At 37.2% G+C, this 16,144-nt stretch overlaps 1 protein-coding gene across 12 annotated transcripts; it reads right to left on the bottom strand.

The window, feature by feature from the left end:
- Nucleotides 1-667: 667 nt before the first annotated feature.
- On the bottom strand, nucleotides 668-14,815 carry LOC311068947 (piggyBac transposable element-derived protein 4-like). 12 transcript variants are annotated; one of them, XM_084091832.1, is made up of 5 exons: nucleotides 14,395-14,800; nucleotides 7,571-7,967; nucleotides 4,393-4,589; nucleotides 1,760-2,989; nucleotides 668-1,312 (listed from the first exon to the last, which is right to left on the bottom strand). In XM_084091832.1, exons 2-5 carry the CDS (start codon nucleotides 7,859-7,861, stop codon nucleotides 877-879), a joined length of 2,154 nt encoding a protein of 717 aa, XP_083947958.1. In that variant the 5' UTR covers nucleotides 7,862-7,967; nucleotides 14,395-14,800; the 3' UTR covers nucleotides 668-876. The 12 variants fall into 12 exon arrangements, with proteins under 12 accessions (XP_083947958.1, XP_083947957.1, XP_083947956.1 ...); XM_084091831.1 differs by lacking the exon at nucleotides 14,395-14,800 and adding an exon at nucleotides 12,085-12,203; XM_084091830.1 differs by lacking the exon at nucleotides 14,395-14,800 and adding an exon at nucleotides 11,298-11,864.
- Nucleotides 14,816-16,144: the final 1,329 nt, after the last annotated feature.

Below are 16,144 nucleotides of genomic sequence, written 5' to 3'. Positions count from 1 at the left end.
GTTGCATCAGCTGAACGCATCATTCCAGAACGCGAAGTGTTCAACCATTTCTATCTCTAACTTGCATTTTTCACATAAATTTGAATCCCCAACATTAAATCTTACTCGTAAAAATTCTTTCACATGATGTATTTTAGGTATTATCATTGGATATTTCAGATGTTCATTATTTAATCATCGGCATTAGAATACTTTAGATCATTTTCTCATACACTTCAGAGGAGCAACTTAGATCATAATAACCGACACAATCGAAGTTTGTATCTTATATTGAATTTCAAAGCTAAAACAGTTACAAATTCTAATGTTAATATTTTATAGACATTGTTCATTTATGATTAATATGATTTTGTATGCAATGTTGTGACCATAAACATTCAATTTTTTTTTGTGTGTGGAAAAACTTGCTATTATATGCACACAATCGTAGATTTATCAAAACCAGCAAGTACACAAACACACACTGATTTTTTTGAGACATCATCCTATCATCTTTATCTACATTCTGATTGCATTGCTCATTGTTACAATATGTGTTCTTTCAAAATCTTCAACAATAGTTCTCATATGGTGTTAAAACACTAGTTCACAAGTATGGTTAAAATGGTAATTAAACCAAGCCCATTTAATATGCATGTTGATAAAACTCATGAAACGAAGTCGTAAATTCATTTCCAGTATGTTTTATTTGTAATATTTTTAGCATCAGCAGCCATCAATTTCTGTGGATGATTTGGTCATGTGTGAAAAGTCAAACCTTCCAACTCCTTTACAAATGTAAAAAAAACCCATTTAGGCCAATTTAAATATTCTGATAATTGAAATCAAGCAAAACACCACGACCCTTAACATGGTAACATTCACTGAAGCCATAAATCAAAAGCCTTGTTTTTCATGCCAATCATTGAAACAGTCCCTCTCAGGCTGAAAGCACAACAACATATCACAAGTCAAACACATGACTGGAGTTGTCTGGTTGCAGAGCCTGCACTTCCTTCCACCAATGTTGTCCGGTGTGATGTGCTTCGGCTTGTGGAAAGCAGGAACCGCTGAGGAAGAGCGAGCTGAGAAAACTGGTGCTGAATCCTGAGGACTGATCTCTGCAAGCTCTAAAACAAGCACCTCCAAGAACGACTTTCGGGTCATAGGCCTCTTGTTCTTTCCCTTGGCCATTAGTTCCTGCATGATGAATGCATTCTCTACAGTGATGTCCAAAAAGTGATTAAAAACACATTGATACCACTTCTTCGGTTTATGTAGAGCTCTGTAATGTCCAGTAATGCAATTAGATGGATCCACTGCCTCCATGTTCCTATGTGGAAATATAAAATGCATATTTCAAACTCTATACAGATAGAGTAAATTATGGAAGCTTATTTCTGCTTGTTTTATCTCACAATTAAGACTTTTATGCCACACAATTTATCTCTTGCAATTCCAAGTTACAAACTCGTAAGTGCGAGTTTACATTTCGCAATTCTTTTTTTGTGTTTGTTTCCACCACAGAATACAAAAAAAAGGTAATTTCGAGTTTCTCTCTCACAATTCAGACTTTTTTCTCAGAATTGTGGAAAAGGCCAAATTGAAAGAACTTGGAATTGCAAAAAAATAAGAATTCAGGATTGTGATATAAGAGTCGCAATTAACTTTTTTTCTCTGTGGCAAAAACAAGCTTCCATAGCAAACGCATTGAAGACTGAATGCACAGGTACAATAAAATGGACAAGGAACAACTCTGAAATTAATAAATTTTACTTACTTCTTGTAGTCCAACACCGCAGCTGGAATGGGGACCTGCACATGGGTCGGTTGAGCGTCACCCTTCACCTTCCTCTGCACAGTATCACCTTCATAGGCTTTATGGAAGGTGGAGCACATCTGCACTTCCTTTGAGTCTTTCCACTCAACAAACAGCAGCTCGTCATCCCTAATCCAACGCATGGTGCCGCGCGGAGCGTTCCTTGACAGTCTGTTCACAGTTGTTTTTGGGAAACCTGCCCTGTTTGCCCATACAGGGCCACAAGCCCAGACCTTTTTACACAAGAGGTCACTGAAGAGTGTGGGGCTGGTGTAAAATTTGTCTACGAACAGTTTGTACCCAGAGCCCAACATATTTTCATCCACCAATGCCATAACGGACTCATAACTCAAGCCCTCGCTCTGTGAAGAACACGACTTCCCCTCGTAAATAAAGAAGTCCCACGTATAGCCAGAGGTGCAGTCTGTCAGTGCAAAGAGTTTGTACCCCATGTTTGGAGATTCGTTTTTCATGCATCGCTTGAGTCCAGTGCTAGCCTGCGGTGTCACCATTCTTTCAACAATGGTGATGCTCTGAAAAGGATGAAAAAATGTCTTGCAAGCCTCTCTAATGACTTGATACAGGGGTTGAATTTTACCCAGCCGTTCAAAGGCTGCTGTTCCCCTCCTAACGCGGTTCTTCTCGTCCTCCCTGCTGTCGCTTAGATGAAGAGCTTTAGAGATTGACCGAAATTTCTGGTAAGACATGACTTTTGTAGGAAAGGACAGACTGAAGTGCTGGGAAACACTCCAATAGTCAGTCAGCGAAGAGCACTTGAACATACCCATGTAAATGACCAGAGCCATGTACGACTTCAAGTCGTTTAGATAAATATTTTCCCACACCTTGCCCCTTCTCTTTTGGCGCTTGGCTCCATAGTCATTTGTGTGCCCTACAATGGTCTGCAATGTTGTTTTTGGGAACAACAGATGAAAAAACTGCATAGGACTGCTGCACCTATTCTGCAAAATCTGAGGTCCAGGTTCTTGGGCCGGTTTGAAGTCTATATGAGGTGGCTTAACATCTGCTTCATCTGAGCTGTGCCACCTTTCTGTTGATACACCAGAGAAATTATTTTCACTCTCCCTGCCACCTCCGTCAGCATTGGAAGACAGACGGGGTCTCTTTCTCTGTTGTGGGTTGTCCTCTGAATCACAGTCCTCCTCTGGGGGGTAAAGGTCAGATGAAGGTCTAATGCATGACACAAGAAGAAAACAATAGGATTAGCAATGTACTACTTGGTGAGTAAAATGGTCATTTTGGTCTGTCCCACCTCAAGTCAGGCAAAAAAAAAAAAAAATCATAATTTTAATAAATAATTTAAAGAAACTATGTAGTTTTATGTATTTGTGTGACTTTAGAAGCCCTTCAGCTAAGCGAGTGGAATTCACTGTAGTTACAGTAGATAGCTGTACATATGCATTTGTTGACAAGCTAAATGATTTCAAAAGCCAAGAAAAAAACATGTCGACTGATGAGATGAGCAGTAGTCCAACCATAACAAAATACTAGCAGGAATGACAGAAACATTTTAGTTTTCCTGAAATTATTGTAATGTTTTCACAGACTCTAGGTGCGCCCCAATTTGCGTACTTATGCACTGTTCTATACCATTTTGTCATAAATAGCATGTTCACATTAAAACACAAAAAGAGAAAAAGTGCACTTTAAATATCCGGATGATGCACTTACCTGAAAAAAGTGAAGAGTGAAATATTGGGCACTTCAAGCACTCAACTTTTGCAGCTGTCAGAGGGGCTATCAGACTAACTGACAAAATAACCTTATAAAATGTATACACTTCACAGTTGAGTACATGGCACACGATAGTTGTGTCCCAAATGATGCACTACAAACTTTGCACTTATATAAGTGTTTGAATGTAAGCCACATTGCACACAATATACATTTGACAGCAGTCTAGACTATTACAATCTAGCAAGCTCATCTGACTGCCATGAGATGTATTTATTTGCATTCTGTCCTAAGACAGAACTCTTAGATGACTTTTAACATTCTGGACAAACTATAAAACTCTGTGGGCAGAGTTGTGACACCAACAAAAGGTTATAGCCTACGTTGTCATCTTTCATAAATAACACTGGCCACTTTTGTGTCAGATGTAGGTTTTTCCCGTTCGTTGCGAGACAGACAACTACAACTAACGTCGAAACAGTTTGCAACCTTGAATTAGCTCAAATAACAAAAAAGAATTCCTGCATTGCTTATGGTGTATGAGGTTAGTATATCTTGTTCTCTAAAGCTATGTTGGTGTGATGTATTGTGTGACATGCTGCCATAAAGCAATACATAGAATTCCATACCATTCACCAAACTTGCATACAGACGTTTGGGGCAGAGCCAGCAATGACATTGTTGTAGTGTCAATTGTGATAATTATGTAATCAAAAATCAATTAGTGTTATTCTAAAAACTTTTCCTTAAGAAAAATTGACACGCGCCTACTGTACTATCCAAATGAATCAATATTGAAATTACAAGCTTGTGAATAGAAATTGAAACATGAAATGTGTGTCAATGACAAGTCCTAGTTCTTAAGTACCAAATACAAATATGTTATAAAAAAAACTCACCGATCTAGAACAGGGTCAAGACCATCAATAAACATTTCCTCTGCTGTGCTGTCCACACTGCTGGCCACACTGTCCTGGTCAAAAATATCAAGATCTTCATCACTACTGGCTGTAATGTCCACCACATCATTCGTAGTGATTTTCTTGGCATCCACAGCAGAAGTGAGGATCGAAAAAGAAGGCGCTGCAGATGTTTGCTGTTGGATTTTAACAGGGAAAACAAAGAGTTAGTGGAATGTCTGTTGCAAGATTATCACATGCATCTATAACCAATTATAAAATAAACAACAAACCAAAGTACATAAAATGATTGAGAAAAATGGATTCCACCCTGCCCCGCACCTCAGTGTTCAGCGCTCAGGTTTCACTCTTGCTCTAGGGTTATCATCAATGCGCAGTGTGACCCTGCGCTCAATATTCCGCTCTATACACGCGCTCAGTTGCTCACGGCCCATGTGAATGCTCCACTCATGTACCGCTCATGCTCATCGAAAAAGTCAGCTCAAATGATGCACTGACATTAAATTTCTATGTAGTAGTATATTGTTTCTAATAGCTCTACTGTGCTGTAACATGGTGTGGGATAGCTGTGTTGGTCAACGCTGGTAAAATGACACCACCCTCTCATTCACTGATCCGCTCCCTGCTCACATGCTCTGATATTAACAGCTTTGTAGGACTGTACATTATATTGATAATTGGTCAAATTAAAATGATCTACTTGATTCTGTTGCATCAAACCGAAAAAAGAACAATATATTTATTAGTAATATATTTTCTGTAAAATTGTAGTGTTTCTTTCAATAAAGATTGTGTGCTTATTTTATTTTAATGGCTTGTATTTTTTAAATTCAGTATCATAAAAATTATTGAATTTTATTAAAAGTCTAATATTAATACAATTATACAAAAAACAAAAAGGTATTTTAAAATAAGAAATACATTTTTTAAAAACATTTCCGGTTTGAGAATAAGCGCATCAATAATTTTTGGTTTCGGCCCAGATTTGTCCATTTCGGTACATCCCTACAAAATAAAGTTTTATACATTTATAGGCCAAATATTTTTCTTAATAGGAAATCTGATTTTTCTAAGTTTCTAGTAATCTAAGTTTTATTTGGAATAGCATACAACTATAATTTCTTCCATATCTTATTTGTCCCAGATTCAGCACATAAAACAACTGAATTGAAGTAATTAAAAACCTAAATATAATTTATATTTACAATATCATTTATATCATTTACATACTCTCAGCTAAAAAAAAAAAGTTCAAGTTTTTTTTTAACTGCAGTTTATACTATGCTTGTTATACAAAACTAACTCCTTATATGCACGTTGCCAAAACTGCCATGCAGTCAAGTCAACATTCTTCACAGATGCCATTCACACTTTAACAACTAACGAGTTGTTAAAACATTGATAATGATCTGTAATCCTTATTAATAAATGATACCTTTATAAAAATGTACCATGAATTAACTGTAGAAATATAGTAACCATGCTTAGTAAGCACGACTCGGGTCGATATCTACCATTTTTAACAATAATACTTTGAAATAAAATCACACGTTCATAGATACATAAGATATCATGATGTAGCCTAGAATAAGCAATAGCTGTCTTTTATAAATAATCATATTAATGGATAATACAAACAGTTTGCAACAGTATTTTAAAATGTGTTTCCCATTTGACTATGTAATAATATTTCCTTCATGTTAATGTTGTTACAAATAGTAGAGACAGAGGTATGGACGCTTAATGTCAAATATACAGTATTTAATCATTTGAAATTCAAATTAAATATTTAATGCAAAGCCTTGAGCAAGTGAAATGTGCTTTTGTCAGTATGAAATCCAATGAGACATTTGACAACAGAACAAGCATGGATAATACAGCGAGTTGTCTGTAATATTTCTGTCGTGGTAACCAAAAAATGTTGCATCTGTGCACGTCTTTCTCATTTTATTATCCAATTTGTTATCATACTTAGTATGGAATATTTGCTTGTGGTCAGATCGATTACTATTCGGATGGGTTTTGTAAATGGGATTTTTACGATGAAGTTACTGTATGCTTTGTATTTAGTGTTTATAAACAAATGAGCGCTCAGTTTTTCTTCATTTGTCAAAGTATAGATATTAAAATTAATCAATTTTGCTTTCAGGGACGACTGAGGTCTTACTGGATAAATGCCATGATACAATGGGCTAATGTCAACAGTTTTTGGCCCAGTTTCACAGAAAAGGCTTAGATTAAGTCAGAATTAAGCCTTAGTTCAATTAGAGCATTGAAATAGCTTTTATAAGCATAGCTTGAGACAAAACAATGGCACTGACATATTTTAAGATACGTTATTGCAAGTTGCGTTCAGTTAAAACAGCTCAAACATGCATTTTAGTCTGAGACTAGACTTAAGCCTTGTTTGTGAAACTGGCTATTTGTATTTTAAGTTTATTTGTATATAACTTTCTTTAATATGAGCCGTTCATATGTTTTTTTATTTATTATTATTTAGGCTATATTTAAAATATAGTATTGGTTTTCATATAGAAAAATGCCAGTTTCACTTGTTCAAGGAGCTTTACAATAAATGTTTATTTTAAATTTAAATACAATATATTTGACATGAAATACATCACACTCTGTGTCTAAGTATCATTTGTAATGACATGAACATAAATATCACAAAATAGTCAAATGAAAAAATGTACAACATGGTTACACATTCATTGATATATATTTTCCAAGAGGACCTATTATGCAAAATTCACTTTTATAAGGTGTTTGAACCCAATGTGTATCCGTAATGTGGGACCTATTATGCCTCTTTTTACAAGATGTAAAATGTGTCTCGAATAACCCAAGAGGGCTTATGTGAAGTTTTAGCACAAAATACCCCACAGATCATTTATAGCATGTTAAAACGGCAACTTTTTACGTGAAAGCAAAACGTCCCTTTAAATGCAAGTGAGCTGGTGCTCCCGGCCCCCTTTCAAGAAGAGGGTGGCGCTTCAAGAGCTCATGCTCCGGCATATCGGCAACAGGGGCAGCATCAGTGAAAACAGGCAGAGACAATTTGTTAATTTTTGCAAAGTTAGCCGTACAGAGTGCCAACAAGCTCTTTCAGAAAGGCAATTTGGACAACTCACAACATATGACGTGTGATACTTACTTTGTCTGGATCTGAAGTTTGCGCACGAAGCGTTGGTATTGACCCATCTTTCAGAATCAACCTTTTTGAAAATCCAGCGTTGACAATACCCTTGTTTGTGAAGCAGTCGGGTGCAAAATGATTGGCGCAAACGTATAAGATTTTAGCAATGTTCTTCGGGATATTTCCTTTGAAAATGAAATTTAACCACGATAGCCTCAGTGACTCAGATTGCGGTAGTCTATGGAGACTCTTATGTTCATTGGTACATCCCAAAACACAACACTTGTAATGCCTCTTTGGCGCAGACATCGTACAACTCCAGTTGCCTCTTGTGCTTCTCACTCAGCGCTGTGTCTATGCTAATAGGGCAGATCGTCACCGGCTGTGGGCGGGTCTTCTCTCTACGATGACGTCACTGTAGGGGGGGAATCTGAATCAGCTCATTTGAAGAGACTGCTTTTGATTTATGGGAATTAAAAAAAATGAGTGGATTTTTATCATTATAGGCTGGTTGTTCTAACACACTGAACACACATTTGGTGTGCAAACACCTTATAAAAGTGAATTTTGCATAATAGGTCCCCTTTAAGTATTATTTGTAATGACATGAACATATCCCCACAAAATACAGTCAAATGAAAAACACTTTTCACAAATATAGTTGTATATTGTTAACCTAACAATGAACTATGTTTGTATCCATTAACTTTAAACATGATTTAAAATATTGCTCATTGTATAGTGACTATTTAAAATTATTGCTAAATATCAAAATGCATGTGAATATAGCTTATATCTAAAGAAAATTACGTGTAACCTCCACCCCTCACTTCCGTTCTGTCATGGCTCTGCTCTGAATAAGGTCTATTGGAGCAAAAAAAAAAAAGGTTGGTTTTACGTGATCAATCTGTTTTGCAGTTCCTGACTCTGTTGTTTTCACTTGCAAATTGCTGTTCAGAGGGCGGCAATGCTTTTGGCCGTATTTGTGCGCAAAAAATGAGCCAAAAGTGTAAGCGCGGAAAAATGGAAGTCAGAGGAATACAGATCCTATTTCTTTTGCGTTAGCATGAAGCTGCAGCTTCACAATACATGAATTACACTTACGAATAACAGTAAATTGCTGCAAATATTACACTTGAAAGGTGATTTACACCTTTACAAATCTTCTCTTGTGCCTGCATGCAAATTTAATTTACGCTTGCAAACTTCGGTACACTTTCACAAATCTTACCCTGCGTATGCTATTCTTTATGGCATCATATTACCTTCATACACATTATGCAATCAACCATGTCATGGATGAATTTTAAAGGGGTCATGAACTGGATTTTTAAAAAATGCTATACTGTTGCCTGAGGTCAACTTATGACGTTCACGTGGTTTTTACATTCAAAAACATAATAATGAATAAGTAATAGACTATTTTCTACCCTGGTTTTGCGCCTAGCTGCTGAAACGCTCGGTTTTATGGGTGTGCCGCATTTAAGACTTGGAAGTAAACACCCACTGCTATGATTGGATAAGATAGGAGTTTCGACTCCCCTGTCAGTTCACGTGGGAATTGTTTTGAAAACTTCCAATGTAGAAAAATGGCAAACGGAATGATGATTCACCTATACATGTTCGACACATACACATAATCAGTAGATATCAAATGATCTGTTACAATGCAATACTAGCACATATAAAAAACATTTTTACTCACATAAGTGTGTTGCGCCATTCTTGTCGGATCCAATATAGAAGGCACAGCATCGTTTTTTAATCTCATTCTGTCTGCAAATCCAGCCTCGACCTGTGTCTTGTTTACAAATGAATCTGCTGTGAAATGACGCGAACAAACGCGCAATGTCTTACCCACGTGAGCTGGAACTTCATTAAAAATAAAGTTCAACCACGCGTTCCTAAAATTGGAATCCGAAGGAAGCTTATGCAGCGACTGTGTTCTTCCACAATCAGGCACTGCACAATATTTTGTAATCTTCAGCGGCATTTTTATTGCTTGGTATTTCGATCTGGTTTAGCTCCACATAGGCCTATGTTATTTACGGTAAGTTTTATTATTAACTAGTACCTATTACATGTCATGAGCGAATCGGTGGGCAGGGCTACAGAATTAGGCGTTGGTCTTCTGTTCGCTGCTCTCTGACATCACAGGTAGGCCAATTCGCAGATACCTACTCTGATGAGCAGCTGTAAAAGCTTTTATTTGACTAACAAGGAAGTTTTCAGCTCTGAAACGTACGGGATATTCTTATATTACAATGACCTTTTATATATCAAAAGCTCAAGTAAAAAGTTGATTTCTCAATTCATGACCCCTTTAAGATTTTGACATTCTGCATTGAGTCTGATACTAGCTCCTCCCCCTCTTCTACGTAATTAAAGCTGCGACAGATGAATGCATTCCAAACATTCCACATTTATTCGTTTTTTCCCCCGGTTAATTAAATGCATAATCCGGGTATTTAAAGTGTACTTTTTCTGTTTGGAGCTATCAGTGTGAACACTATTCCCTATATACTATAAAACATAGACTAATGCATAAGAACGCTAATTGAGAACCACGTTTTGAGTTACCACAGTTCACAAAACGATTCCGGTGTTTCGTGTTTACGAATTATGAATGAATGTAACATCGTTTGTCGCGCTGTTGCTCTTATATGTATCGCTCATCGTTTTTAGTAAAGTGAAAAACGTATAACATTATTACCCTTGTCTATTACGCATTTAAATATAATGAAAGACTAATTTCTATCAATATGTGCATCTATGGAAACTGCTAGGCCATTGGTGAAAAACCTACTTATATCAAACGATCTGTGACAGAAAGCAATAGTGACGCTTGGTAAAAAACGAAACAAAAAAACATTGTTACTCACACGTGTGTGTTGCGAGATTACGGTCGGCTTCAGTATAGTCGGCACTGCATCATCTTTTATTTTCAGTCTCTCGGAAAAGCCTGCGTCGAACTGCGTCTTGTTTGTAAACGAATCCGCAGTAAAATGAAGCGAACAGACAAACAGTGTCTTATTGACGCGATCTGGAACCTCGTTAAAAATAAAGTTCATCCACGCTTTACTAATGTTAGGATCACGCGGAAGGCCATGCAAAGACTGCGCTTTTCCACAACCCAGCACTGCACAACGTCTTGTAATCCTCAGAGGCATCTCGATGATCGTTTTGTTGCTGTTTGCATTTGCATTCTCCTCCTACTACATGCGTGAATCGGTGGGCGGGGCTAAAGAGGCAGCGATGTAGAAGTAGACGTCGATCTTCTGCCGAGGCGGTCTTTCTTTTAGCAGCTTGGTTTCAATAATATAATAATGTTTTCAGATTAACAAGAAAGTTTAAATTCTGCAACTTATAGGATGTATTAATAGTGCAATGTCCTCTTATATGTCAAACGATCGAAAGGAAAACAAAAGGTATCACATCCCTACAGTGTTTTTGAGTAGGGTTTTGAATAGCAAATGGGCTAGTTTTTGCGAACCTGGCAACCATGCACCCTTACACGGTCTCCCCCTCCTTTTCTGCTCGGGTTGGTCAGATCGCCATAGTCTTTTGAATTTCAGTTCCGGAGGCGTCGTTACTGTACGAATCACTGATTTAGAAGAACTATTTCATGACAATAACGTGAGATAGCAGATTAGCATAGGCCTACAGCTGTGCACTGGGTGTATAAAACGCAAAACCTCGCATCCCAAAGCACTCCGTAATATATAGGCTACAGAATCATACTTACAGGTTGTGATCCTTTACATGTTGAGGCGCAAGAAGGCCCAAATAATGTGGGTACTGTCCCATCTTTAATGAATAAACGTTTGGCAAATCCCGCATTGACCTCGGCAAGATTTGAAAAGCAGTCGTCAGTAAAATGACGGGAACACAACAAAAGGTTGGAGTTAAACTGCTCTGGTATCATTGTAAAAATGAATTTCAACCACTGACTCTTCACATCCTCATCCTTTGGAAGTCCATGCAACGTGGATTTGCTTTCGCAGCGCAGAAAACAGCGTCTTCTCGACATGTCGACAACACGAACCGACAACTCTTCCAGCCACAACTACAAGCAGTTTCACAATAGCTTCCTTCTTTTGGGAGACATTTGCCGTGCACTTTTAAACATTGCAGACATTAGAGAGGCACGTCAAATGCAAATGAGCTGCTGCTCCCCACCCCCTTTCACTCACTGCTCCTGTGAATACTGGAGTTCAGCTTCAGCAGCTCTATGAATGAACAAGAGTCGGACACTGAAGAAGGAAAACTCCGGCAGAAGTAATGCTACACAAAGACGTTTCTGCATGCTTAGTTGACGAATTTATGTAGTTATTGTACAGTTTTTCCCACAGCCGTTTCGCAACACACACTAAAAACTGCAATCCCAGCTAACACATGACATGGATATGAGCTATAACGAGACATGATCATGTAGTATTACTTTTTGGGAGGTTAAATTGCGTCATGCTCATTTATTAATTATTGCAATCTTAAAGACGTCGTGGACAGGTGAACAAAATCTCGATACTTACGTGTTCTGGACGTGCAGTTGGATAACGGACGGTTGGTATTGATCCATCCTTAATTAATAACTTTAAAGCAAATCCTGCCTTGTACTGACCCTCGTTTACAAAGCAGTCTGATGTAAAATGGTTAGCACAAACATATACGTATTTACCTACTTTTTCGGGCGCATTCCCTTTAAAAATAAAACTAACCCACCGCATCTTCAGTGGCACAGATGCCGGAAGTAAATGAACACTCTTGTGCTCATTCCTACAGTCAACTACAGAACATCTACCACGTTGCTGGGACATTTCTGTGTTAGCACTAGCTGCTCTAGTGAGGAGATAAACATAGAGGCATGTGTAGGGGCAAAAACTTTAGATATAACAAGTGCGCTTTTTCTTCTTGATTTGTGGCGGTTCGCAACACCAAGTACTTTGCCGCCACCTATCGCTCGACTGGACCATTACACTCAAGTCCTTGTGCATTATACATCACGGCTTATTCAGCCCCCATGCATGATTTAATATCTAATTTCGCAAAGTATTATTTCCCAAAGTAGTTATAAGATCCATTCTGAAAAATAAAACACACAACTATATGTATTTTGAACACTTATTAATCATACTTACAGGTTTTGATTCAGAGAAGCAAGTTGGTCCAAATAAACTAGGTACTGCCCCATCTTTAATGGACAAGCGTTTCTTAAATCCTGCGTTAAACTCGCCGAGATTTAGGAAGCAGTCGTCAGTGAAATGACGGGAACACAACACATGGTTGGGACTATACTGCTGTGGTATAGTTTTAAAAATGAATTCTAACCACTGACTCTTCACACCCTCATCCTTTGGAAGTCCATGCAAAGTGGATTTGCTTTCGCAGCGCAGAAAACAGCGTCTTCTCGACATGTCGACAACACGAACCAACAACTCTTCCAGCTACAACTACAAGCAGTTCGCAATAAGCTCCTTCTTTTGGGAGACATTTGTCGTGCACTTTTACAAAACACTTTTTCACACAACACAGCGTCTTCTTGACATTATGTAAATCACACAGGCAGCTACAGTGTTTGAGGGCCAGTCAAAAATGTGCGTTGTTCCCGAGTAGCCAATAAAAATCATAGGCGCGGGCATTATGCAAATGTGTTACCGCGTTACTCATGCAGGTCACGGAAGTGAGACTGTCTGGAATTAATAATTTATTAACCCCTAGTCATATTTCTTTATCTATTATTTTTATTTAATGTATTTTTATTTTATTTCAGTATTTATTTCTTATATTTTATTTATTTATTCTCCTTTATCTTATGTTATGATTGTCTGTAGTCTGAAGTCTATAGTGTTCAATAAAGTTCTTTAAAAAAAAAAAAAACATTTATATTTCATAGTAAAATCATGGCTTATTTGATGTTAAGCTTCAGATAAAATACTATAATAAAATATTTTAAAAGCAAAAAAAAAAAAAAAAATTCCAGGTTTCTCAGAAGCAGAAGTCGTCATAGTTGGGTAAACTTATATAACGGTGAATGAGATATTACATTAAATATATTTTTGTAAATATACTCCACAATAGTGTTTTCACAACTTTCAGAAAGAGTAAAAAAATAGAGAGATTAATAACAGCAGTCAGAAAAGAGAAATGTCAATTTGACCGTCACTCCCAGTCCCACAACAGCGTTTGTTTTTTGTGTAATTTGCAACCACAAACTGTACCTTTATATTATAGTGCTGTAATGAATTTAAGCCCTGAAGAATCTCTATTATCATGTCCTGTCTTGTGTCTGACTTCTGATCTTTAAAGGATAACTCCGGTCAATTTTAACATTGAGCTCATTTTTTATTTTTATTTTTAAATTTGGAGTGCTGTCAGTACAGAGAACAACAACAAAAATCGGTGTTGCCTACACCGTGTTATCCTCTTTTTAAAATGTGCACCCTGTTGACTTAAATGGGGCAAGTTTTAAACCTGCTTTTAGCCTCTTAACATCCTTGATGTGTCATTACAAGTGCCCAGCCATGTTAGTGATTCCTTCAGAGTGAACACGGTGAATCTGACTGCAGTAGATCAGTGAAAGATATGAATAAAAGTGGCGTTAATTCCGTTAATTCAGCCAGCGCTCATACCTGTATTTACTTCCTGTTTTCGGTCGAAGTCCACAGTAGTCGATTGTCGAGTTCAAAACAAAAACATTGAGGATGCATTTGTCTATCATAGAGTTACAACTTTTAGAGGTGTTTTGTTTTTCACTAACACCGCGAAACATTTCTTCACAGGAAATGAAAAAAAGCTGAGAGTAATATTTCAGCCGTATAAAGTAAAAATCATAAAGCCTTTACCTCCAATGTGTCTGCCGCTGGTGTTTTAGCTTTTGGAACAGCATTTGCCTTCAGATACCGGGACTTGACGCTCTTTTCGGTGAAGTCGTCCTCATCAAAATGTTCGCTGCAAACACGGTAATCTCTTTCACGTATTGTTTTCAATGGAGTTTGCACATCAAGCTGAAGTGCAACCAACCACAACTTTAGAATCTCCCGGTTGCGGAGGGGTAGACGGTGAAAGCTCAAGCACAAATATCTCTTCATGCGATTACCGCAATTTGGAAAGGCACAAATTCGAACCATTTTCTCATATTCCTCCTAATCGAACTACAAAATCCATCCATCAAATCTGATATTCTCAGCACCGTCATCGGCTGACAGTCTGAGTCTCCACTGTTGTCTCCACTATGATCACGCCACGCGCGTGAACTCGACAATCGACTACGGTGGACTTCGACCGAAAATACCAAAAAGACCAAAAAGGGTGATCTGAATATAAACTGCCTTGATAAAATAAGAAAGAAAAAACTTAAGGATATCACAAACTCGGTACAAATGACTCAAATGATAAACAAGCCAACTAGACTAACCAAAAACTCCCAAACTTTGATTGATCTTATATTTACAAATAAACCAGATAGGGTTACCAAAACATACAATTTAATAACAGGTTTGTCAGATCACAACCTTACTCTAGTTGCTAGAAAAATAAATAAATACAGGTACAGGGACAAACAGCAAATAAATAATCAAAATAAAATTCTCCATATTCCTAAGAGAAATCAAATTGCACTGATGAATGATTTAAATGAAATAGATCGGGAGTATAAAGTTGACAGTAAAGGCTGTGAGTATACATGCAATAATATTACTTTAACTTTACAGGAGACTTGTTACCAAATATACAGAATTAAAGAAAAACAGAAGTAATAAAAAGAAATTGCCATGGTTTGGTAGCTCTCTTTGGGATCTAATGAAGCAGAGAGACCTGGCACTTAAAACCTTTCTTAAATTAAAATTGACCACTGATCTTTATGTATATAAAAGTCTAAGGAATAAGGTTACCACGCAGCTTAGAAAAGCCAAGGCAAACTTTTATTTAAATCTGATTAAAGATGCAAAAGGCAATAGTAAACTTCTTTGGAAGAGTATGGATGAATTACTTGGAAAAGAAACAACAAATTGTGATCATGTACAACTTAGGCTAAAATAAATGGAGTTATTCAAAATGACAATACAGAGGTGGCAACACATTTTAATGATTATTTTTTAGATTCTGTGCGGGATCTGGCAGATACGTTCCCGAAATCAATTTGTGTATATAACTTTAATTGTGATGAGTCATGTTTTAAATTATCTCATGTAGATGAAGGGACAGTTTTAAAAGTAATATCACACTTAAATAATAGTAAATCTAAAGACATTTTTGCCATTGATTCTGTGTTTTTAAAAGAGCACAAGGAAATTTTAACTCCAGTGCTAACTAAAGTTATAAATCAGTCTATAAATGAAAGTATCTTCCCTACAGCTTTGAAAACAGCTATAGTAAAGCCTATACACAAGTCAGGAGACAAGCTCCAGGTCTCTAACTATCGACCTATAAGCATCCTTCCCACTATCTCCAAAGTCTTTGAAAAAGTAGTTGCAGCGCAGCTAGTGGAACATCTTGATTACAATGCTGCATTACATCCTCTCCAGTTTGGCTTCAGAAAACGATACTCAACGGAGACAGCATGTTGCTATTTAATAGAGGAAATAAAATCAAGTT

This window comes from Abramis brama (genome assembly GCF_963993115.1).
Source record: "Abramis brama genome assembly, chromosome: 2".
NCBI classification, from domain to species: domain Eukaryota; kingdom Metazoa; phylum Chordata; class Actinopteri; order Cypriniformes; family Leuciscidae; genus Abramis; species Abramis brama.
This window is presented reverse-complemented; position numbering and strand designations above follow the sequence as displayed.